The following is a 14,495-nucleotide window of genomic DNA, read 5'->3' as shown; positions in this document are numbered from 1 at the left end:
AATATTTCCTTCCTTACATCAAATCAAAATGAATATCAACTATGACTCAAACATGCAAAATATTAAATAGTTATTAAGTAATAACTATGTAACTGGGACTTTTCCAAATGCTATAGGACTTAAAAGAAGTACGATAAATGACTCTCTCTTTGAAACTTTTTCTGTAGTGGGGTGGGACATTGACAATAGAAAGTTAAGCAACATGAGTTAAAAAGTAGTAGAATATTACATAATAATAATTTTTGAGGTGTGGACTGATAAAATGATTAATTGAATGACTAAACAAATTATTCTCATAGAAATTCAATGAGAAAGAAATTAGCCTAGGTATAATAATCAATGAAAATTCAGTAGAGAAATAAGTAGGACATGACATGGGGCCTCTTGAGGGGTTAGAATTTAAGACCCCATGCTTCTGGTGATGGCTTCCTGTGTTATATCACATCCTAGGGATTTGAAAATATAAGGAAAAGATGATCTAGGGTCAAGAAATGGAAGATGACTGATTTCATGCTATCTAACTTGAACTACATCACCTACTCCATTTTCTTTAGAACCTTATAGGTCTAGTTGTCTCTAGCTCATCAGAAATTTTTATGATACCAATTCAAAATCATGATGTTTCCCAGTTAATTTTTCATCTTATTAGAAAAATATTAAATATTTGATGAAAGTACTTAAATCAATTACAACTTACTCTTATTTAAATGTGTAGATGCATAACTCTGGGATTCTTCAGAGTAGTTCTCTGCCTGCTTTGTGGAGCCTGTTAGTTGCCTCAGAGAAGAGTCAATAGTGGTGAGAGGGATGGGTGCTGGCTCCATCTTCTGACCTCCCCTGTACGCATACACTAGATTGGTTCCAAGTGAGATATCAATTGGCAAAAAGATTTTATGGTTTAAAAAGTGTGCAGATGACTGTTTTAGAGTTAAAATAATAAATCTGAGTGGCATTTGTAGAAGTTGATTCTTTCAGATATTATATTTTTTGTGACTTTTCTACTGCTGCCTATAGATCAAGTTTTCAAATTGTTTGTGACTGAAATAATTTCATTACTTTTTGAGGAAGACCCTTGGAAAAAGGTTTTGATGTTATTTTCAGGCTTTTGATTTCTTTTTGCCATATACATAGTTAATTTAATAGTACTGAATATTTTATCATAAAATGGGGATTGTTAAATTATATATATATTTTTCTAAATAAGAGATCTGAATTTGTTCCCAATTAGAATCTTCTCATAATTTTGAGTTTATTCTTATTTTATTTTCTGTGCAGTTGAGAAAAATTGGGGGTGGGGGCTTTGGAGAAATTTACGATGCCTTGGACATGCTCACCAGGGAAAATGTTGCACTGAAAGTGGAATCAGCTCAACAACCAAAACAAGTTCTGAAAATGGAGGTTGCTGTTTTGAAAAAACTACAAGGTAAGCTGCTTTGGATGATCAATTTATAATTTGTATGATAATTTATAGTTTAGTATTCTTCAACCTTGACTACATTTTCTGGTATCTGCTAGGTATAAACATGCTGAGAATTTTTTTCTTGAAAATTTTATCAGAGTTAGTAGTAATAGAGATGTGTGATTGCTTAGACTAATTGGATTTTGAGAATTCCTTTTCAAGGTAAGGATGAGAGAGTGAATTTAGCAGAGTCACTATTGCTTTAGAAAGTATTGTACTAAATCTGCTATGGTAAAAATTGCTTTATTAAAAAAATCAATCATAAAATACCTCTGAGGTTTCTTTGGATGATAAAAAAATCACATTAAGGAAGTTGACTTCAAATCATACTACAGGATGGTTTTAAAAGAATATACTGCTCTTTTATGTATTCTCACTACTTGAATTTCAGAGTATAATTCTGGCCATTTTCAGTTTTGAAAGTCCACTTTACTACTCAGGTCCCTATGTTTTTACTACAAGGTCAAATAAGTTTTTTCTGATGTTAGTCTAGTCATAGTCATATAAAACCCCGAAATCATTGCTAGTTTGTGTTCTCTTTGTAATAACTATTTAATGAAACATTGTGATACTACAAATATTAAAGTGTTTGATATGAATCAAAATTAAATAAAGGTGATCATTCCATTTTGCCCTAAGCTTTCTGATTATACAAGTTTCTCTCCCAGTTTGGTCAGTTGATTAGAGTATGATCATAATAAAATTATAAATCTATTTAGTTTAAACTTAGCTTTGCGACAACATGGCAAATCGGGAAGATAGTAAATAGATTAGCATCCATTGTCATTACTAGAAAAAGAATTAGAGGAGAAAGAATAGAGAAAAAGATGTTTTTTAAATTTTTCTCCCTTTTCTCCTTTTCCTTATTTCTCTTGAGTTGTTCTCAACTCAGTGATGTTGAGGCCACAAACAGGTGCAGCTGGAGCCCTTTTCAAAAGTGCACAGATCCCAGGATATTTGTTCTGCTCCCAGCATCAGCTTGGCCTGGATAGTTTATCTTCACTGACCTTTGATTTGTTTGACCCTGAGGAGATGCTTCAGTGAAGCAGGAGACAGCTCTGCAGCCCCTTTAGGAGGTTCTCCTGCTTCTTTTGGCTGTACTTTATTCAGGATTTATGTAATAAAGCTTAAAGATCAATTAGTGCCTTTTATAAGTAAGTTGGAGACCACTGGATATTAGTGCTCTCCTTTACTTCTACTTTATTTTTCCTATTATCAACCTAAAATGTTTTTTTTTCCTATCTGCTTATAACCATATGATACCCTATCCTTCAGAATTCTTCATTTTTCAAAAATGGATAGGTTTTTTAATCTTCTGGTCTCTATTTCAATGAGATAGTCTTTGAGTGTGTTCTCTTTTTAATTTAAGCCTTCTGCATACTTATGCCTTACATCTTCCTTTTACTGAGATTGCTTTGGAATCTGGATTCTTTTGAGAATATTTTTATGGGACCGAACTGTTTTTGCTTTCCTAGCAGCATGGAGATTTAATACTGAATGACCCCAATTAAAGAATTAAAATGTATAAGGAAACAGTATATGAATAGAGGTACCCTCTATTATAGGATTAGTTTGTCTTAAATTGATGTTCAGTTTTTGATATTTTATGATGAGTTTAGCCTGGATCCTAAATCTTGCTCCTTTAAATAAATCAATCCCCTTTCTCAGAATTCATGTTATGCCTTTTCTCAGATTCCCTCCATTCTCATTTATCTTTTTTTTTTTTTTTTTTTTTTTGCAGTCTTTTCTGCATTGAACAGCCTGGATTTCCTCAGCTCCTGAAAATCTCTCATTATTAATATCTTTCTTTCATTGACCCTATCCCATGAAGTCCTTACCATTTTATCCTGTATTTTATTTTGGGGAACCTTCCCTGTGCTACTTCACCAGATTAGTTTCTTGGATCTCTCTGAATCATTCTGGATGAAACCTGCAATACTTTATTGAATCAAGCTCAACTCTTCAATTTTTGGTTTTTACAAATGTGGTTGAGTGTTTTAATCGTTTCTAAACTAAACCACCAAGTTTTAGGTTTGATACTTCCACACAAAGTTGATAGTCTCTAAATTGTCCCTAATAAGTAGAGCCTTAAACTTGTTCAGCTTTTCTGTTTAGAAACATGATTGTTCAGAGGTAAATCTCTACATAACCATTTAGTTGTGTTTCTTCTTTTTCTCCATTTGTGACTATATTATCTTCATCCTTTATCAGTTTCTTTGCATTGAAATCTTGTGCAAAGGGGATAATTGCCTCCCTATTCTGTTAAAGTCTTTTTTTTCTTAAGTAAATGTTTGATAGTGATATACTACTTATTGTCACTTATCCATTTTAATGATCTCTTATGCTGTGTCTCAATTCATGACTGTTTTTCTTTTTAATAAGTCCAATTTTATTTGCAGTACTATTACAAGATTTAAACAACTTCTGTCCTTTGACTTTGAATCACTTGTAATTCTACAATACCTCAGGAGCCATAAGTACCTATATAAAAAATGGATTTCCGGACTGGGGATGTGGCTCAAGCAGTAGCGTGCTCGCCTGGCATGCGTGCGGCCCGGGTTCGATCCTCAGCACCACATACAAAACAAAGATGTTGTATCCGCCGATAATTTAAAAAATAAATATTAAAAAAAAAATTCAAAAAAAAAATGGATTTCCATTTTAGTTTTAACAAAATTTGGTACATGTCTAGAATCCTGAATTGATACTGGCAATTAAATTAAATTATTAAATAAATTATTTTTTTAAATATATATTTTTTAGTTGTAAGTGGACTATTTTATTTATTCATATGTGGTGCTGAGAATTGAGCCCAGGGCCTCACATATGCTAGGCAAGCACTTTATCACTGAGCCACAACCCTAGCCCCTTAAATTATTTTCCTCCTGGTTTTCTAAACCCTTTATTTGAGCAGTTTTAAGTTCACAGGAACTTAAAAATATATGAATTTAGAGACATTCCACATATTGCCTTCCCTGTCATTCCCAGCCTCCCTCATTATCAACATTCCCTACCAGAGCAGTGCATTTGTTACTATTGATGAACCTACACTGACATATCATTATCACTTAAAATCCATAGTTTACTATAGAAAACTTTTGGGTTACTCAGTGGGGTTTACTTTTGTATTGTGCATTTTATGGGTTTAGACAATTGTATATATAAAAGGGTGGATAATATAGTATAATATAAAGAATTCATACACACATATTTTTTCACTGCCCTAAAAATTCTCTGAGCTCTTTTTGTTCTTCTTTCTCTCCTCCTGGCTACTACTAATCTTTTTATGATCCCTATAGTTTTACCTTCTTCAGAGTTTCATATAGCTGTAATAGTATGATATTGGCTTTGTTCACTTAGTAATGTGCATTTAAATTTCCTTCACATCATTTTAGGGCTTGATAGCTCATTTCCTTTTGGTATCAAATAATATTCCATTATCTAGATGTACTGGTTTATTTAACTATTGAAGAATGTCTTGGTTGCTTTCAAATTTGGGCAATTATGAATAAAGCCATTGTAAACATTTATGTGCAGGTTTTTGTGGATGTAAGTTTTCAGCTCTTTTGGGTAAATATCAAGAAATATTGTGGCCTGGGGTTGTGTCTCAGTGGTAGAGCGCTTGCCTCACACATGTGAGACCCTGGGTTCGATCCTCAGCACCACATAAATATAAATAAGTGGAATAAAGGTATTGTGTCCAACTACAACTAAAAAATAAATATTAAAAAAAGAAGCACTATTGCTGGATTAGATAGTAAGAAAACATATAGTTTCATAAGCAACTGTGAAACTATCTTCCAAAGTGGCTATACCATTTTGCATCTAGTGGCTACAACTGCATTTGGCAGTTAGCAATGAAAGAGAGTAGCTGTTTCTTCAAGTCATCACTAGCATTTGGTATTGTGAGTGTACTGGATTTTGGTCATCTAATAGATACATAGTGATATCTTGTTGTATTAATTGTATTAATTTCCCTGATGATATATGATGTTGAGCATTTTTTTGCACAATTATTTGCCATCTATTGTTTTTGTTCTTCCTCCTCCTCCTCCTTTCCCTCCTCCCTTTTCATTATTTTCCTCCTCCTGCTCTTCTTTCTCTTTATTTTCCTCTTCTCCTTCTCTTCCTTCCCCTTCTCCTCCTCCCCTCTTTTTAAAAATATTTTTTTTAGTTATGGATGGACACAATAGCTTTATTTTATTTATTTATTTTTATGTGGTACTGAGGATTGAACCCAGTGCCTCGCGCATGCAAGATAGGTGCTCTGCCATTGAGGTACAACCCCAACTTTCCTTTTTTTTTCTTTTGGTACTGGGGATTGAACTCAGGACATCCTTTACCACTGAACTATATCCCTAATCCCTTTGGAGCCAGGGTCTCTCTCTGAGTTGCTGGGACTAGCCTGAAACCTATGATCATCCTGTCTCAGGATTATAGGTATGTGTCACTGTACTCAGCATCTGTATATCTTCTTAAGTAAGGTGTCTGTTAAAATCTCGTTCATTTCTTTTTTATTTTACTCATAATAGTGGGATTCATTATGTCATATTCATACATATAATGTAATTTACTCAATCTTTTGGCCCATTTTTAAATGGAATTGTTTTCTTAAATTGTTTTCTTATTTTAGAGTTCTTTGAATGTTTGTATATCAGACCTATATCAGATAAGTCTTTTATTATAAATATTTTCTCCCAGTCTATGGCTTGTCATGTTATTTTGTCTTTCTCAGAGCAGAAATTTTTAATTTTGATGAATTGTTTTCTTTCATGAATTGTTCCTTTGATGTTGTATATAAAAAGTCAATGCCAAAGCCTGTGGTTGTAGCTCACTGGTAGAGCACTTGCCTTGCATATGTGAGGTTCTGGGTTTGATCCTCAGCACCACATAAAAATAAATAAATAAAAATAAAGATATTGTGTCCATCTACAACCAAAAATATATTTTTAAAAAGTCAATGCCAAATTCAAGGCTATCTTATGTTATTATCTTTCTTGGGTTTTTCATTTTACATATAAATATATTATCTGTTTGAATTAATTTTTGCAAAAAGTGTAAGGTTTGTGTCTAGATGTATTTTGTTGCATTTTAATCTCCAGTTATTCCAACATCATTAATGAAAAAGACTGTCTTTGCCTTTGTCAAAGATTAATTGATATTTATATGAATCTGTTTCTGGGCTCTCTGTTTGTTTCATTCATTTATTTGTCTATTCTTTTGCCAATAAGATGCTGTTCTGATTATTATGATTTTTATACATTGACCTGTATCTTGCAACCTTGTTATATAGATCCTTGATAGTTCCAGTTCTATTGTTGATTCCTTACAATATTATTATTTGCAAAGACAGTTTTATTTCTTCCATCCCATTCAGTATACTCTTTATTTCTTTTTGTCTTATTTCATTACTAGGCCTTATAGTATGACGTTGAAAAAGAACAGTAAGAGGGGACAGACATCTTTCTTCCTGATCTTAGCAGGAAAGTATGTAGTTTCTCACCATTAAGTAGATATTCCCTGTAGGATTTTTCTAGATATTCTTAATCAAATGGAGAAAGTTCATCTCTATTTTAAGAGTTTTTATTACAAGTGGACTTTGGATTTGCCAAATACCTTTTCTGTGTCTATGGATATGTATATGTGAGTTTTCTTTAGCTTGTTGATGTGATAGATTACATTAGTTGACATTTATATGGTATTGTGAGTGTTCTGGATTTTGGTCATCTTGCATACTAGGGATATAAATCTCACTTGGTTTTATCCATTGATGGCTTTAATTTACTAATATATATTTTTAGAATTTTTTTTATATTAATATTTATTTTTCAGTTTGCGGTGGACACAACATCTTTGTTTGTATGTGGTGCTGAGGATCGAACCTGGGCCATACGCATGACAGGCGAACGCGCTACCGCTTGAGCCACCTCCCCAGCCCCTTTTTAGAATTTTTTATTTGAGTGCCCGAGGGATATTTCTCTATAGCATTTTTGTAATTTGTCTTCATTTGATTTTAGTAGTAGGTTATCTGCTGGCATCTAACACTATTCCCTCTGCTTCTATCTTACGGAAGATATTTAGAGAATTGGTATAAGCTGGGCATGGTGGCACATGCCTGTACTCCCAGGATACTCAGGAGGCTGAGGCAGAAGGACTGCAAGTTTGAGGCCAGCCTCAACAACTGTCTCAAAATAAAAAAATGAAATATAATGGAGAATAATTTCTTTCTTAAATATTTGGTAGTATTCACCAATGAAAGTACCTACACTTGTTGTTTTCTTTCTGGGGAGATTATTGATTCAACTTCTTTAATAGATACAAATATAGACATATGCAGAGTGTTTGTTTATTCTTGTGTGAATTTTGGCAGTTTGTTTCTTTCAAGGAATTTTTCTGTTTTATCCAGGTTATTTAATTTGGGAGCATGGAGATGTTTATTATCCTTTTCATGTCTATATGATTTGTAGAGATGTACCGTCTTTCATTTCTGATACTAATAATTTGCTCTCTCTCTTTTCTTTGCTCAACTATAGATTTACTGGTTTTCAAAGAATCAGCTTTTGGTTTCCTTGTTGTCTCCCCCGTCCCTATTAATTTACTGTTTTCAATTCCATTGATTGCTGCTAATTTTTATTTTTCCTTTTCTTCAAATTCCTTTGGATTTTTTTCTCTTTATTTTCTAGTTTCTTAAAGTATACATTTTGATTATTGATTTTGGATCTTTCTTCTTTTCCAACGTATCATGTAGTGCTATAAATTTCACTTAAAACACTGGTTTTACTGCATCCCACTAATTTTGATATATTGTTTTTATTTTCATTTAATGTAGAAGTTTTTAAACTTTTTAAATGTTTTATTTTAGAAGTATTTTGTTTAATTCCTCATGTATTTTAGAAATTTTAAGTTATCTGTTATTATTCTGTAATTTAATTTCATTGTATTCTGAAAGTAGACATTTTATGATTTATGTACTTTAAATTTGTTAAGGACTGCTTTTTGATTCGGAATGTGATCTGTCTTAACAAATATCCTATGTGAGTGTGAGAAGAATGTATTTTTGTAGAATACTGTTGTTGTTTGAAGTAGTCTATAGATGTCAGTTATTACCAGTTAATTGGTGTAGTGTAAAGTTCAGCTATGTTCTTACAGATTTTTCTGCCTGCTCAATCTTCTGTTTCTGATAGAAGGATACTGAAGTCTCCAGTTATAATTAAAAAAACCTGTTTTTCCTTGAAGTTGTACTGAACTTCTGTTGTTTGGCGAATACATGTTTCTGAATGTTGTTAAACACATACCACATGTCTTCTTGGAGAATTGTCTCCTTTATCATTATGTAATGCCGTTCTTTACTATAGATAATTTTCCTTATTTTAAAGTCCGTTCAGACAGTACGGACTTTATAATAAGGAAAATTATCTAATATATATCTAAAATTATCTAATAATATAGTTACTCCTATTTTCTTTTCAGTTTAGTATAACTCTCCACCAGTTTGCTTTAAATTTATGTCTTTGTACTAAAAATGGTATTTGCAGAAACCTAGTAAGACCCTGTCTCAAAATGAAAAGTAAAAGTGGGGGCTAGGGTTGTGGCTCCGTAGTAGAGAGCTCACCTAGTATGTGAGAGGCCCCGTGTTCGATGCTCAGCACCACATATAAATAAATAAAGGTATTGTATTCACCTACAACTAAAAAAGTTAAATAAATAAATAAAAATTTAAAAAAAAAAGGATTAGGGATGTGGCTCAGTTAAACACTTCTGGGTGCAATCCCAGTAAAAAAGAAAAGGAAAAAGAAAAAAAAAAAAAAAGGCAGCAGAAGAGTGTTCTGCATATTTCTTCCCCTGATTGAAAGCATCAGGGAATTTTTCCCCAGGATTTTCTATGAGAACCTGATTGCTCTACTGGAGGTAAAACAGAAAGGTGTTGGGGTCCCCCATGACTGGGTATCCATGGAGTTTTTAACATCATCAATTTTAGCTCAAGTTTCCCTATCCTAGCACTTGTTTTCGTGAAGGTTTCTGCTCTGGTATGAGTCTCTGTATCTGCCTGTCTTTCCAATTTTTGGGAGTGGGGTGTGGTTTGTCTTGTGATTTTTACTTCTCTTCTTAGAATACTAGTTTTCAGTTTGTTCAACTTTTTACTTGTTAGGATGGAGTAGAAATTGCAGAGCTCCTTACATGCAGAAATAGAAACCAGAGGTCCCTTTGCCTTGTTTTTTTTTTTTTTTTAATTATGAAAAAGTTCAAATGTACACAAAAATAGAATTATAAAATGAATATTCATGTACCCCAAACTCAGGCTCAGTAAGTATCACCATTTGACCAGTCTTGGTGCACTTGCATCTTACCCCTTCGTCATTTTTTCCTATCTTGCTTAAAAATGTTTTAAAAGAAATTCAGGTTACCCTATAGTATGTAAATTCTCCAATATGTATCTCTGTTTAACAAATGAGGACTCCTTAGTTTTCTTAATGAAAATCTTTATTTAATAGATAAATGTTATTTATTTTAGAGTTGTGTTCCCAGCCATATAGGGAATTCATGAGGTTTGAGGTGGGGGTGTTTGGAGGTACGTCAAAGTTTGGTAAACTTTGCCTGTGAGAGCTTAGTTGATGATTGATGATTTTGTGAATCCCTTCAATTTTATTTATTGGAGCATAGAATGTTTTAGCTGAGAGAGAGAGGATGGGGGGAGGGAGGGAGGGAGGGGGGGAGGGAGAGAATGGTATAGGAACATATTAGAAATAGCTTATGTTAAACATTAGAAAAATTTGGAGTATAGTGGTGTTTAAAAAGTGAAATAATAGCTGGATGCATTGGCACATACCAGTAATCCCAGTGACTTAGGAGGCTTAGGCAAAAGGATCACAAGTTTGAGGCCAGCCTGGGTATCTTAGTGAGACCCTGTCTGAAAAAAAACAAGAAAGGCTTGGGGATATAGTTCAGAGGTAGAACATACCTAAGATCAGTCCCTAGTATCATTCAACAACAACAACAACAACAAAAAGTGAAGTAATAGACTGTAAAATCTCCTCCTCAGGTGACCAGTTTTAGTAATGGATTAAGTTTAATCAGTTTTAATAATGGAACATGTTGGAGAAAAAGCCCATATTCCCAGTTTATTTTTAAATTAATACACTTCACTTTTTAGAATTGTTTTGATTTTGTAGAAAAATTGAGCAGGAAACAGAAACAGAGTTCTTGCATACCCAGTCCCCCATCTACTGTTTCCCTCCTTTTTTTTTTTTTTGGTACCAGGGATTGAACTTAGGGGCACTTGACCACTGAGCCATATCACCAGCCCTATTTAGTATTTTTTTTTTTTTAATTTAGAGATAGGGTCTCACTGAGTTGCTCAGCACCTTGAGACTGGCTTTGAACTTCTGATCCTCCTGCCTCAGTCTCCTGAGCCATTGGGATTATAGGCATGTGCAACTGTTTCCCCTTATTACATTATTATGATACATTTGTTATAATAATGAACCAATATTGATACATTATTATCATCTGAGATTTTCAGTTTACATTAAATGATCCCCCTCTTTGGAGTTTTATTCCTTTTAAAATAGCATACACACAGTAGTATTAAAAACCTAACAAAACTAAAGATTATTTCTCAATACCATCTAATATCTAACTAGTGTTTAATTTTCCCCATTGTCTCAAAAATGTTCTTCCCAGGCACTATGATGTCTGCCTGTAGTGTCTCAGCTTACTCCAGAGGCTAAGGCAGAGAATCTCTCAAACCCAGGAATTCAAGATCATCCTGGGCAATAGTAGCACTACTCCATCTCAAAACAAAAACAAAAACAGGAAACAAACAAAAACACTACAAATAGTTTTTTGGCAATTGACTTGTTCAAATTAGAATTTACATTCAAGGCAGGCAATTATATTTGATTGACATGTCACAGAGTTCCCCCCTTATTTCTTTTTCATTGTGACTTATTTGTTGAAGGAATGACCTCCTTCGCTTGGTAGAAAACTCCAAATTAAGGATTTGGATGATTGCATCTTTGTGGTGCCTTTTTAATATGTCTTTCTGTTTTTCTTTGAACTGCATGCCTGTAATCCCAGTGGCTCTGGAGGCTGATGCAGGAGAATTGCAAGTTCAAAGTCAGCTTTAGCAAAAATGAGGCACTAAACAACTCAGTGAGACTCTGTCTCTAAATAAAATACAAATTAGGGTTGGGGATGTTGACTTAGTGGTTGAGTGCCCCAAGTTCAATCCTGTTTTTACTCTCCCCAAGTATCTAAAGATTTAAGGGGATTTATGATGCTGCTCTTGTTTGGCAAGAATACATTATCTAGATTAATTGACATTAGAGGTTATTAAATGATTATTTTCCTGATTCTTTTTATTTATTGTAAAGTTATTAACTAAAATTATTCTACAAAGTAGAACTTTATTCCATCAACTATTTGTTTCCCTTGAAATAAACTTATAAGAAGGGTGGGATAAAGGCTTGGTTTTTTCCTTATCAACTTTCAGACTGATGAGTTATTTTCTTAAGTGATCACTGAATTTATGTGTTTTGAGGATCATAAAGAACTCATGGATTTGTGTATGTTCTGTTTCAAACCTTTTTAGTCATTTTCCTTTCTGTGTTCAAATTTTTTTATTATTCAAAGCCTATTCAAGTTGGCATCAGTGTCCTTCTGTAATGCCAGTATTCTTTGATATCATCCTTGTTTCTGCTGAAGCAAAGTGTTTTAGGTTTTTCTTCAACTTTCTCTGTATGATAGTTAGAATCAGGAGCCTTGAATTGAGAATATATATAAGGCCTAGTGACCTTGTATGTGGCCACTAGGGCTCTAGTTGCTATTGCGTTAATAAGTGCTGTATTTTGACTTGTTTATTCTTTTGTGCAATTTTCAAAATGTTTTGTTATATTTATTTTCATGGTATTAGGAATCAAATCCAAGGCCTTATACATGTTAGGCAAGTACTTTAACCCCTGAGCTGCATCCTCAACTTCATGTTATTTTATTTTTTAAAATAAATTTGTGTTCTCTTCTAAATGCAAGTTTCTTAAAGGGCAGGGATTATATATATTTAAACTTGACATTTATATCTTCCTCAGTAACAAAAAGATAGCACAAAGTAGTTTTATATTTGGTAATAGCATACATTTGTAAATGAATGTGGGAGGATAGTATAACATAGCTCTTCTATTTCTAGTTATTTTCTTCATAAGCTTCATTGTTGATATTTTTAACTAAGGAAAAGAAATATTGAGGTTCTATAAAAAACTATATAGTCACCTTTGGATGACTAGGGCTCAGACTCTCAAGAGTATGTTATATAGAGATTCAGCTCTACATAGTAATGGAAGACAATCACTTGGATCTTCCAGAAAATAAATTTCTCTTTAAAAATTTGAGTTTTTTACTTTTGCATATAGGTGGGCCTAATGTTTTGGGAATTCAGAATGCTATAAAGTTGCTACTATTTATACTTAGCATATATTTTTATCAAAGGAAGTCTTCTTTTAAAATTTATACATAGTTCATTTACTTCTATTTGTTATACAAATGTGTAAGTAAGTGTAACAAAATATTTTCTACCAATATTCTGTAGATTTGATTTCTAATATATGCGCTCTCTCCATAAAATGTTCAATCTAATGAAGTTTATTGTTTTTAAAAATCACTGCTTGGGGCTGAGGTTGTGGCTCAGTGGTAGAGCACTTGCCTTGCACATGTGAGGTACTGGGTCAATTCTCAGCACCACATAAAAATAAATAAATAAATAAAGATACTGTGTCCATCTACAACTTTAAAAAAAATTGCTACGTAAGTCAGTGAGTGATTAGAAAATTGTTCAGCCTTTCTGTCCTGTATTAGCTTCTTATTTCATGTTGTGAATGATCAGCATCATCTCTTGGATTCTCAAAGCACCAACATGAGGAAAACTGAGGTTTTTATGTTTGCACATTTTCTTGGATGTGGAGGTAATTTAATAAAGAATTATTTAACTATTTAAAAAAATTCTCTTTACATCCTCCAAAAGCAAGTGAAGATCCTAGTAATATAAGAGAATAACAGATATCACTGTTTGATAACTAAATTTTATTCTTAAGTAAGATAGTTGGGAATTAATTTGTCATTTCCTATGAAAATCCAGGGGAATACTACATTTTTCTTTATATCCCATAAAGAGGAAAATGATTTTGTTTTGATTTGGGGGACTTTGTTTTTTTCTGCAGTAGTGGTCCTGGATTTTATTTTTGCTTTGTAGGCTGCAGAGCACAAACTGAGAGTTGGGAAGAAGGGTTGTTATTAGAGGATACCAACTGTACCTGTTCTGCCTTCCTTGCTTGAAGTCTCCAGCTACTGCTGCCAAACATGACTACTCCCTTTCCCATCATAAGAATACAAGAAAAATTTCTGGATTGGACCATTGGTCTATCCAGTTACAGAAGACTGCCTATGAAAGTTACTTCAAAGGGATCTTTTGTTTGGGAGCATTATAGTTGTACTCTGGGAACTGAAAGGTTAGGGATATACCCTGCTTCCCATTAAATCTGTTATGCTTTTGTAAATCTATAATCTGCTTGTTTGTTTCAACCTATGCATTTTTTTCACTTAAAGTAACTTTTTCTTGCCCTTGTTGATATTTATCATTCCATCAAGTTCATGCCCCCAAATAGCTTTTAATTTAGAACTTTAGTTTTTGTTTAGAGTGTTGTGTTTTGTTTTGTTTTTTCTTTTCTTTCTTTTTCTTTTGGAGTGCTGGGGATTGAACCCCCCAGACCTTGCATATGCTAGGCCATTGCTTTACCACAGAAGCACGTTGCCAGCCCCAGTGTGTTCATTTCAACATTTCTCTTTGAAGATTTAGCATTTTTGCAGGCTTGGGAATTTGTCTATTCTCATTAGGGTTTAGAAAAATGACACATAGGAAATCGAGTAAGTCTAGATTATTTTAAGGAGCAGAGATCCATTTCCTTGAAATGGAATATAATGTGTGTATGTGTGTTTTTGCATAATTTAAGAAGCTCTTGAAGAAACTGAAATTAAAAAGGGTCAGAGA

The 14,495-nt window shown here is 33.2% G+C and overlaps 1 protein-coding gene across 1 annotated transcript in view; it reads left to right on the top strand.

Moving 5' to 3' along the window:
• The window catches only part of Ttbk2 (tau tubulin kinase 2), a 144,138-nt gene that overhangs the window by 43,294 nt on the left and 86,349 nt on the right, over positions 1 to 14,495 (top strand). Inside the window, exon 3 of the mRNA XM_076850664.2 lies at positions 1,276 to 1,423. Coding sequence (XP_076706779.2) covers positions 1,276 to 1,423 — 148 coding nt within the window. The remainder of the gene's footprint in view (positions 1 to 1,275; positions 1,424 to 14,495) is intronic.

This window comes from Callospermophilus lateralis, chromosome 3, assembly GCF_048772815.1.
Source record: "Callospermophilus lateralis isolate mCalLat2 chromosome 3, mCalLat2.hap1, whole genome shotgun sequence".
Lineage (NCBI taxonomy): Eukaryota > Metazoa > Chordata > Mammalia > Rodentia > Sciuridae > Callospermophilus > Callospermophilus lateralis.
This window is presented reverse-complemented; position numbering and strand designations above follow the sequence as displayed.